This window comes from Mus pahari, chromosome 15 (assembly GCF_900095145.1).
Source record: "Mus pahari chromosome 15, PAHARI_EIJ_v1.1, whole genome shotgun sequence".
Lineage (NCBI taxonomy): Eukaryota > Metazoa > Chordata > Mammalia > Rodentia > Muridae > Mus > Mus pahari.
In genome coordinates, this window is record NC_034604.1 from 10,942,600 (window position 1) to 10,954,748 (window position 12,149).

At 39.6% G+C, this 12,149-nt stretch overlaps 1 protein-coding gene across 3 annotated transcripts in view; it reads left to right on the forward strand.

Annotated features, from left to right (window-relative positions):
- Nucleotides 1-508: 508 nt before the first annotated feature.
- Psma8 (proteasome subunit alpha 8) overlaps nt 509-12,149 on the forward strand; it is a 39,657-nt gene continuing 28,016 nt past the window's right edge. For 2 of the 3 annotated variants that reach the window (XM_021214848.1, XM_021214849.2), the window contains exons 1-2: nt 509-707; nt 11,128-11,254. In XM_021214848.1, the coding sequence (XP_021070507.1) occupies nt 606-707; nt 11,128-11,254 (229 nt within the window). In that variant the 5' untranslated portion in view covers nt 509-605. The remainder of the gene's footprint in view (nt 708-11,127; nt 11,255-12,149) is intronic. The other variant, XM_021214847.1, reaches the window with a different exon arrangement.

The window sequence follows — 12,149 nt, forward strand, 5'->3', positions numbered from 1 at the left end:
TGCCATCCCTATTAATTTGATGGAGTATGTTCTTGAGTTAATATCTTATTTGTCCATAAGCTCTATTTTGTTTAAAAAGCTGGGGGAAAGTAGAAGAAAGTATAACGTTGGTAAAATTGTAATTTCTTTGCAAACCTGGACAATTTAGCGAGACTGTTTACATTTCTAAAGACGGAGCTAGGGATGGATGTGTCTCAGGAATGTAATGCGCAAGATCTAAAGTCTACTATCAAAAAAACGTTCACTTTTTTTGTTTTGTTTTTTTACAAGATAGGACTTCCCTGTGAAGCCGTGGCTGTCTTAAATTTCACTCTGTAGAGCAGGCAAACCTCAACGCCTCAACTCAGAGATCCATTGAAACACACACACACACACACACATATAATCTTTCCTATCCTTCAGGCCACACAAGCAGGACTTTTTGGAGACAGCCAAAGGTGCTCAGACTTGGGGGGAAAGGGGACCAAAGTCTGGAACTTCCGGAGGCGGTTGGAGCACATGGGAGTTCAGGAGTAGCCGCTTCCGGACGTTAGCACGTGGGGACCCTGTGGACTCCTGGCCTAGGCAGCTTCTGAGATTTGGTAGAATCCTCGGAGGCCTGCGTGATGGCTTCTCGGTATGACAGGGCAATCACCGTCTTCTCCCCCGATGGACACCTTTTCCAAGTGGAGTATGCCCAGGAAGCAGTGAAGAAAGGCTCCACCGCGGTAAGCTGCACCCCAGGCAGTCGCCTTTCGAGCCCTGGCTCCCAGAGCAAGGGCCCTGGTGTGAGAACTATATTTCCTTTACTAGGGACTCAAACTCATGTTGGCAGTGGAGATTACAGAGTTCAGCCTGTTCTCTTCCTACAACTGCCTTTGTTTAACGACAGCTACAGACTGTAAAAATATGCCGTGTGTTTGTAGTAACTGACAAAACACATAGAACGTTCTACATAAGTGCTTATGGCCACTTCCTTGGGAATCCACTGACCCAAGGTAAAGTTAATAGTTCTTTCATAATCCAAACCGTTATTTAATAATGATAAAAGTTAAAACCTTCCAGCATACCCCCACCACGTCCCCAATCACAGAACAAATCAAATACTAACTTCCTGTTAGTGAGAGGAACAGTTAGAAATGCTAATCCAAATGGCTTCATTAAAAGTAATTGTCTCAGATTTTAACCTCAGTGTTTAGCAGTGTTTCAAAGGACCCCCCGCACCCCCCATCCTCACTTTTGTTCTGTTCTGTATGTGCCCACATGTGTGGGTGTTCAAGTAATACTGGAAATTTCATGAGATTCTACTCTGTTTTAGACTTATGAATTCACATTACCTAAAAACCTTTAAATACTCAGGACAGCTGTTACACTGCTGCCAAATTTTAACTGCATTCAATAATCATCATAATTTATGAAAAATTTAAAGGACAAAAGTGCTCCAGTGAAAGATCTAGCACCCCCAGGCTTCTGAGCCCTAGTCTATGAATACAGAATATGATTTAAAAAAAAAACTCTCAAATTTCATGACTATGTTTGTGTGTATTTTGGAAATTGAGACAGTAGCTATGAGAATACACAGAACATCTCTCAGTCTACAAGTATCTACTTCCACTTCTGTATCAACTTGATAATAGAAAGAAGTTATTTCACTTTTATTATAAATCTAATACATGTATTAAATTTATAGTAAATATATTTTTATTATAAATCTATCAAATGTAAAATGGCAAAAGTAATTACAAAAAAGATCATTTAAAAATATTTTTTGGTTTAATTGGGCCCACTAGTTAAGCGTTGTTAGAATTGGTAGTTTAAAGAAAGCCTGGTGTTGTTTAAACCAAAAGGGTACCATTTTGATAAAAACAAAAAGTTATATAGGCCCCAGCATGGTGTGTAGCATATGGTTAGGAAATAATGCCCAAGTTTTAGAGCCTAAAATAAAGGGAGTAATGGGAGAAGATGGGGGTGTAATAAGAAGCCACGTCGGGTCATTTAAAGTGCTTTAAGAATATTATAGGGTTGATTGATAGTTCCTTTGTAATGAGCTGTAAAAGGGTAAGGATATAAAACTACCTATACCGGGCATTTTTAAGGATACACTGGAAGGATGAGACTCTTACCTCAGGATTCTGAAATTGCAATTTGCATCTTTTTATGGAGTTATTCATTGTGTTTCCTTGAGGGTACTATGACCTTTTGCATAGAATAAAGTTATGCTGCTAAATATTGTGTCTATAAACAGTAGATATGATGAATTTCAAGTAAGCCTGCCTGATGAGTTTTGACCACTGTGTAGACATGACATTACTTAGTAATATAATATAAAAATTATATGGGCCATAATTAGAGAGCCCAGGACATGCTTCCTGCTTGATAATTACAAACTGGAGCCGGAAGACTCCTTTCGTTTTGGTTCAGTTTCTTTTTCTATAAAGATGAAATATGTTTGAGTGACATTTTGGAAAAGTACTGCAATCTTGGGAGAGCATGTGAATCACAGAGAATAGGAGAACATGTGAATCATAAAAAAAGTTCAAATTTATTCTCATCCCTCGACTTACCCTTCCCCTGACCCCAGATTTTTACGGGGGCTCTATTTTAACTTGTTGAATCTCAGTTCTGCAGTCTAGCCTTCAGAGTATTCCTTAGTCACCATCCACCTCTTTAATTAAGAGGTGGATTCTTGATTTCACTAATAAATGTTTCTGTCAATGTACAGAGAAGAAGGGGAAATGTCTGCTTTTCTTTTCTATTCTTTTTTCAAGTCAAGATTTCCCTGTGTAACTGTGGTTGTCCTAGAAGTCAATCTGTAGACCAGGCTGGCCTCAAACTCAGAGATCTGCCTCTACCTTTTGAGTGCTGTGGACTAAAGGCGTGTGCTACCACCCATATTTTATTTTTCTTCAATGTTGATTTGTGTCTTTTATTTCTTGGTGCTAGCTATCAAACCCAGGACAGTGTGCATGCTATGTATGTGCTCTACTCTTGACTGATAGATACTCCAGTCATTATGTATCCTTGTGCATCTCTATTCTTGGGCTGAGAAATAGCTCAGTGAATAAAATGTTTGGTGTGCAAGCATGAGACCTGGAGTTCAGTCTCCAGAGCCTATGTTTAGATAATACATAGAATGGTGGTACATTTATAATCAAAGGGAAACAGAAGGGTCTGTGAGGCTCACTGACGAACCAGCCTAGTCTAATCGAGCAGAAGTTATGGGTATCTGTAAGCTACCCTATGAGTGCTGGGAACCAACAGGGGTCCTCTGCAAGAGCAACAGTAAGCGTTTTTAACTAGTGAGTCACCTCTTCATCCTATAGTTTCTTTATTCCTTGTATTTATTTGAAAGATCTTTTTGTTTTATTTCTGTGTATGACTGTGTGCACCTTCATATGTTTATGTGCACTGTGTGTGTTGATACCCTCAGAGGCCAGGAGAGGGTGTAAGATCCTCCTGATCTGGAACTGCAGCAGTTGTGAGCTACCAGATGTAGGTGCTGGGAACCAAACCTGAGTCCTCTATGAGAGCAGTGAGGTTCTTGACTGCTTAGCCATAGTAGTAGTATTCTTTTTAATAGTAAAATAAACATCAAAATCGCTCCTGATTCATAAAATTGATGTGTGTTTAAAGAAGTAATGCAAGTTAAGATGTAATTCACATAAACTAATTATTAATCCTGTTATTTATGATTCTTCTCCTTTTTTGATTTTCGTCTCTGTTTCTTCCGGCATGGTGATATTTTAAAGTCCTTTCAAAAAGACTTACATACACTAACCTGGGTTGTAGGGTTTCACTGTGGAAGTGTTAGATAGTATCCTAGTTTTTAAAGAACTAACTGTCTAGAAAGCAATTTAGAGGAATAAGAGAAAAGTCCTAGATGGGAATGGAGGTATGTGACTGTAAACCCAACACTCAGGAAGACTGTGAGCTCCAGGCCAGCATGGGTTATGTACAGAGTCCATACAAGACCTAAATGAGTATAATCCTAGAGATGGTATTTGATGCTACAGAAATTGCAGTTATAAGAGAAACCCTCCTTAGAAAACATGTTTAAGGAACCATTGGAAAGATGGAAGGTAGCTAGGCCAGGATGTGGAAAGCAGAGGATTAAACAAAGGGAATATCATATGGTAAGGGAAGACAACTGCATTGTAGAGTGGAAAACATTCACAACGGATGAGAAAACAGTAGGAAGGGTTGAACCTAGAAATCTAAAGGATCCTGAAAGGATTTGGTGTGACTATTGTCCCTTTTTAGGTTCTTGACATTTTCTTCTTAAAACACACTCTATGTATCCATTCCACTCTTGGTCATGGGACTCAGTCCTGCAGGTCCATCATCAAAGATATTGGTAACTCCTCTTCTCTGGAGGAGTTTATGAGATGAGTCCAGGGTTTGTTTCCATCAAGATGACACCTGTCTGTTCCAGAACAAAGGTCAGATATTACGCGCAGGGCAAATGATCTTGGATCTTTTTGTCCTGAGTCTTGCTGCTGCTGTCTTTGTTTGCTTAGTGAGAAAGTGCTCTATATATACAAAGAAGAAGCAAAGAATGGTGACTGAGATGACTCCTCCCTCCATTTCTTCCTTTCTACCTCCCTCTCTTTTTCTTCTTTCTGTCCCCTCTCCTTCCTGCATCCTTTCCAAAGATTTCTTCAGCTATACTGTGAACACTAGATTGGATGAGATCCTAACTAGGATTGGAGAGACCAGTTACCCCACCCCATGGTAATAGTATAGATAAAAGCTGTTGCTAGGGTTGGAGCAAGAATGCTAACAAAGCAGATTCCAGAGAAACGTTGTCATGGTTATCTCTTGGGTGTCAGCCAGGAAGGAGGAAGAGTCTAGGATGGTGCTTCCATCTCTGAGTTCAGCTGCAGTTTTATTTGTGAATGTGAAACATGGGAGACTATAGCCGACTTGGTGAGATTGAGGAGGTGTCCCTAAAGTTGCCTCTACTGCTCACCTTGAATGCCCGCCCATGTTGGGTCATGGCCCCTCGGATGAGGGATGCTGATGGTTTACATCTAATGAATGAAACAGAAGTGATGGAATGGCACTCCGGAGATTGAATGCAACGAGATGGCTCCTTTTTCTCATCTTTGCTTGCCTGTGCTTGCTTTCTGCTGCTCACTCTAGTGGAGCCCATTTGCCATGTTGTGAGTGGCCCTGCACAGAGGTCTGTGTTGCAAAAGAGTTCAGAGTTCAAAATACAATACATATTATGGTGACACTTGAGCAAGAAGACTGTGAGTTCAAGGCCAGCCTAGACTACACAGCAAGGCCTTGAGTCAAATCAAGAAACAAACGAATCTAGTATACAACAATATAGATGTTTAAAGCTGGAGAGTATATTAATTTAATTCAATTCATTAATTAAATTAATATTATTAATTACTAAAATAATAAAGTAAGTAATTGGGTTGTTTAAGTCTATATTAATTTGTATGTCTAAGTGTGCATATGTGAGTGCAGTGCCTGTGGAGGTCAGCAGAGGGCTTTGGGTCCCCTCGAGTTCTAGGTTTGTTGTAAGTCACTCTGTGTGGTTTCTAAAAAAAGAAATTCCAGTCTCCTACAAAAGCAATAGGCTCTCTAAACTGCTAAACCAGCTTACTAGCCTCGCTTTAATTTTTTAAAAGAAGTATTTATTTTATGTATATGAATACACTGTCATCTTCAGACACACCAGAAGAGAACATCAGATCCTATTACAGATGGTTGTGAGCCACCATATGGTTGCTGGGGATTGAACTCAGGATCTGTGGAAGAGCAGTCAGTGCTTTTATCCACTGGGTCATCACTCCAGCCCTCACTAGCTGCTATTTAAAATTATAAAATTACATGTCTTTATTTGTTTATTTACTCTGTGTGTGTGCATACATTAACTTGCATGTGCATGTTCCCAGCACCCACCATATTTTTAAAATAATTTGTTTATTTTTAAGTGTATGGGTTTTTGCTTGCATATATGTCTGTGTACCACACGTGGTCAGTGCTTTCAGAAGCCAAAAGATAGCATCAGAACACTTAGGACTGGGGTTACAGGCAGTCGTGTGGGTGTTGGTAACTGACATGCACACAGCGCCACCACCCCCAGCCTCTACAAGAGCAATAGGTACTCTTAACAATGGCGCTGAGCCATTGGACCAGCCTCACCCTCTGTATTTTAAAGCATGAGACAGAGACAGACTCAAAAAGTTGCAAGCAGCAGCAAACTGAGAGATCTAGAATATTCACTTAGCATGTGACCTGAGCAGCAGTATGATGTCATCTTAGAAAGACTCACTATGCTGGGCTGTGGTGGCGCACGCCTTTAATCCCAGCACTTGGGAGGCAGAGGCAGGTGGATTTCTGAGTTTGAGGCCAGCCTGGTCTACAAAGTGAGTTCCAGGACAGGCACGGCCATACAGAGAAACCCTGTCTCGAAAAAACAAAAAAACAAAAACAAAAACAAAAAAAAAGACTCCTATGAGATTACAGAAGTGGCACCGGCACTTAAACACGTACTGTCTTTCCAGAGGAACCGAGTTCAGTTCCCAGCATGTATACCTAACAGCTCAAAAACACCTTATAACTCTAGGTAATGGAAACGCTTTGAGAACTACACAGGGTTTAGCAAGACATAAAACAAATCAAAAATGGTGTGGCTGTGAAGGGACACCATGATCATGACCAACTCTTATAGAGAAAATATTGAATTGTGGCTGGCTTGGTGTCATGCAGGCAGACATGGGGCTGGAGAAGAAGCTGAGAATTCTGTATCCAGATTGGCAGACAGCAAGAGGGGATAGAGAGCTACTGGGCCTGGCTTGAGCTTCTGAAACCTCAAAACCCACCCCCAGTGGCACATTTCCTCCAACAGGGCCACACCATCTAACAAGGCCAAGTGTCCTAATCCTTCTGCCACTCCTTATGAGCCTATGAGGGCCATTTTCAATCAAAACACCACACTATGGGACACTAAATAGGTCAGACAATCTCCTGTCATCATAGTATAGTCAAATCATTAAATATACGAAAAGAAAAAAGGATATTTGGCGACTATAAGAAAGAAGCACCAAGTCAAACACAAAAGCAAGCTATAATATCAGATTTCAATAGAATTTTAAAAGCTGTGAGTTCTTAGAATTACATATTTCAAGTTCTGAAAGAAAGCAGTTACTCAACCCAGACTACAATACACAGTAAAGATGTTGGTTGTAAATGAAGGAGAAAAAACAATAGTAATATAAAAAAGACTAATGGAATTTATGACCACTACACTAGCTCTAAAGGGATTCTTGAAGGAATCTTTCCAACTTAGAAATACGTCTATGAGGCCAAAGGAAGACTAAACCACATGATAAAGCAACATAAGCAAATGAGAAATAAGAAAACACGCAAGGGCTGGAGAGATGGCTCAGCGGTTAAGAGCACTGACTGCTCTTCCAAAGGTCCTGAGTTCAAATCCCAGAAGCCACATGGTGGCTCACAACCACCCTTAATGAAATCTGATGCCCTCTTCTGGTGTGTCTGAAGTCAGCTACAGTGTACTTAAGATATAATAAATAAGTCTTTAAAAAAACAAAAAGAAAACACGCAAAACATTGAAAACTATCACTGGAATTAGTAGCAGGTTTCAATAAGTCAATATTAGTGGTCTAAATTTCTCAGCTCAAAGGCACAAACTATAAGATGGAATTACAAAACAGGATCTAGCCAAATGTAATAGTAAACACTTAACTCCCAGTTCTCAGAGAACAAGGCAAGAGGGTCTCTGTGAGTTCTGTCATTTAGCAAAACGTTAAAATCACAACATCTATTTGATGCACCTCATCATCAAAAATGTATACAACCCCTGACTGAAAAAAATGGAAAAAGGATTCCAAGGAAATGAAAACAGAAAACTTGTGATTAATGTCTGACAAAATAGATTTTAAAAAACTTTTAAAGGTGGTTTAGGATACAGTCACCCAGAGGATATTACAGTTTTAAACATATATGAACAAAACACAAATGCCCTTGGTTTCATAAAACAAATGCTACCAATGTAAAGGCACGCGTTAACCACAACAGAGTAACTGGTTCATTTTAGCTACCTAACCTCACCAGTGTATCATCCTGATGAAAACCGTAAAGAAGCAGCAGTTAAGTGATACCAGAGATTACAGAGAGCTCACAGACATCCACTGACTATTCCATCTGTGCACTGGAGACTCCATACGCTTCTCATTAGTCCATGGAAATGGATCATATAATAGGAGGCAAAGTGAGCCTTAAAACACTGGGAGGTCATGATCAAATTTGAATGTTATTTGACCATAATGAAAAAAGCATAAATAATAGTAGAAGCTTGAGTATATACAGACTTATGAAGAATAAACAACATAATAAATGTGTTATAGAAGAAATCAAAATGGAAATTAAATTCTTAGAAGCAAGTGAAAATGAAAACAGTATACCATGACATAGGAGAAACAGTGAGCAATGTTGAGTTTATAGCTACAAATGTCTATATTGAAGAGTCAGATCTAAAATAAATAGTTTAATGATGGATCTTAGAGCCTTGGAAGAAACTCCAAATCAGTAGAAAGGAGGAAAGAATTAAAATCAGAGCAGAAATTAATGAACTATTTTATAAAAAGGCAGACAATAAGTGAAATAAAGAGTTGGATCTTTGAAAGGGTAAACCCTTAGGCAAACTACTGTTTGAACTGTTTCAATCTTGTAATAAAAATTCTCCTAACTAAAAAGGTTCAGGCCTAGGTTGGTATCACTGCTGACTTCTAGACCATTTTTTTTCCAAAGATTTATTTATTTATTATATGTAAGTACACTGTAGCTGTCTTCAGACACTCCAGAAGAGGGTGTCAGATCTTGTTACAGATGGTTATGAGCCACCATGTGGTTGCTGGGATTTGAACTCCGGAAGAGCAGTCAGGTGCTCTTACCCACTGAGCCATCTCACCAGCCCAACTTCTAGACCATTAAAGACAAATCAACATCACTGTTTCTCAAACTATTCCATAAATTTGAAAAGAAAGAAATGCTTCCAAACTCTATTTACAAAGCCAGTATTACTCTGATATTAAAGAAGATAAGAGATCTGAGAAAGGAAATTATAAACCATTCTTTCTGATGAAGATAGATACAAAATTTCTTCATAAAATACTTACAAACTCAATTCAAGAACACATTAGAAATTTCTTTCATCATGGTCCTATTAGATTCTGGGATGGTTCACATAAACAAAGCAACAAATGTAATACAGAAAATAAATGGACTCTCATACAAGTATTAACCAGGAGTGACTTTGCGTAGCTTCTGAGATAGATGATTGTGAACCATGTAAGCTACAATAATAACCAGACATTCTCACTGATGCCATAGTGGCACAAACTCCATGGGAGTAACCAACCACATTCTGACTATGTTTACTGCCTGCTCCTAAGGATGAAACCTATTCTTGGCCGTGTTATCTGGGCCAAAAACCTGTAGCTAGTTAGGTCTTGGGTCCTATGGGAGAACCTGTTGTTACTATTTTGTTAAATAGACATATTAGAAAAACAACTCATAATGGCTTATTATTTTACCCATCCATAGATTAATGCACCTTCCAGTCCCAAAATGAGAACCTTCTTTTGGTAGTATAAGAGATTAATACAGATATCCACAACAAACTAAATACATATACTGTGAAATGCTCAGCCCTAAGTGGGACTTCTATATCACATACCCTCTTCCCAAGGCCCAGAAGTTGTTGTGGAAGAGCTGGAGAAAAGATGGTAAGAGCCAGAAGTGGTTGAAAAGTTCAAGTAAACAGTGTTTTACGGAAATAACAAGGCACTTATACATATTACCTTGATAAGCTCAAGCCAGACAAAATCCCAGCATGGAGAGGGACCGTGAGCACAAAGCCCCATCCCTAACTAATGGTGGCTGGCAATTGATGGCTTCTGGGAAAGAGAACGTCAGTTTTCTTTAAGGAGGCGGCTCCTGATAGGTTAGCCATGCTCTGGGCGTGGGGATGACTAGATATCAAGAGTATATGAGCAAATTGGACTCAAGTGGATTGAGAAAAGAAGACACAAAGTTGGGTGGGCAGACACCTGATCTGGGAGGAATTGGAGGAGAGGTGATGATGGCCAAAATACATTATTTGAAGTTCTCAAAGAACAGATACTAAATGAGCAAAACAGAAAAAAATGGACTCAAGGAGAAAAATCACATGACTATTTTTTCAGTAGATACGGAAAAGGCTTTTGACAAAATCCAGTATCTTTTGCTGATAAAGGCCCAGAAGAGATTAGGAATAGAAGGAACATATCTGAACATAAAGACTATGTATGGAAAACCTGGAGCGAGAATCATATTAAGTGGGGAACAGTTCAAATCAGGAAGAATACACAGTGATTCAGACCTTAGCTAAGGTGCTAAGATAAAAGAATAAAATAAAAGTGAGACAAACAGGAAACGAAGTCAAATACTTCTATTTGCTCACAGTTCAGATGCAGTCATTTGGGGTGGGGATGTCACAGTGAGGAACTTGAGGCGGCTGAGCACATTGTCCCCATATTCAAGAGGCAGAGAGAAGGTCTGTTGGACGACTCTGTAGGTGAAGGTGCATGCTGCCAAGCTTGGTACAGCCCCCAGGAACCAAGTGGTTGTATGAGAAAACTGAGCCCCCAAAGTTGTCCTCTGACTGAACCAGATACCGCCAGCTTGCTGTTGGGATCCACTTTTCTCTGTCTCCCAGGGGCTATAGACACTCACAGACATACCTGGCATTTTGTGTGGATGCTGTCTTCATTCTCATACAGCAAGGTTCTTACTCAGAGAACCCAGCCCCAGCCTTCTATCCTACCTTGTCAGGATTGGTTCTGTCACTAAAAGGAATCTGCTTGGATTACCAGCATCTTCCTTCAGTCACCCTAAAGTAGTTGCATTTTTAGGTATTGTTTTCATGCACCCCTGATTGCCTTTTCTTTGTAATGTCTTGAGGCTGGGGAGTGGGCATCTATCTAGTCAGTCGGCAGCTGCACATCTTCTTCCCTAGATGGATCCTTTTCCATTTTATTCACTGTTTCAGAGAAACCCTTTAACTCTGATCCATGCTAGAATAATTAGCCAGTTTTGACTTTACTTTTTAAAAAAATATCTTTATAGGTTGGAATTCGAGGAACTAATATAGTTGTGCTTGGGGTAGAAAAAAAGTCAGTGGCCAAGCTTCAAGATGAAAGGACTGTGAGGAAAATCTGCGCTCTCGATGACCACGTCTGCATGGCTTTTGCAGGTATGTACAGACTCTCAGTGGTACCTATGACACTTAAACACAGGTGAGGGGTAACACAGTTACCATGTTGCTTCATTTACTTCCTAAATACAAAGTGTCACCTATATTTCAAAGGCCATAGATCTATAAACTGGGAATTTTTAAATGATGATCTTTGATAGTAAAGCATAAATGTTAAACATGGATTTCTCTTACATGTAATTTATAGAACTTATTATTCATAAAATTTATAGAACTTTGAAAGACTTTATTTACATTTATTTGTATTATATGTATATATGTGTGGGTTTCTGCATGTAAGCACAGATGCCTGCAGAGGCCAGAAGAGGGTGTCAGAAACCCTTCATTGGGGGTGGTGAGCTGTGTGATGTGGATGCAGGTAACTGAACTTGGCGTTGTGCAAGAGGAGTCTGACTTAATTGGTGAGTCATCTCTCCAACCCAAGTATGAAAGGGGTGAGAGGAGAAAGAGAAAGGGAGAGAGAAGAAAGGAAAGGGATGGGGAGGAAGGGAGGGAGGAAGGGAGGGAGGAAGGGAGGGGTAGATCTGTGTGTGATGTGCCACGGACATGCTAAGTCTCAGCTTCCTAAACTGTGGGCTGTGACCAAACTAAATATGAGATTGGAAAAAATTAACAGTAGTAAAAGGTTTCAGAGAACATGACAACCAAAAATTGACAGACAGATATGAATCAAGAGCTGCCTTTGGACGTGCTTACCTGAGTTGCATAGAGCACCTCTCCAGACTGGGCTGTGAACATGTGCATTTTACACTGTGCATGCCACCAAGCACACACTATCGCCATTTATGCCTGAAGCACTTGAACATATATATATGTGTATATGTAACATACACATACACACACATACACACATATATATATATATATATATATA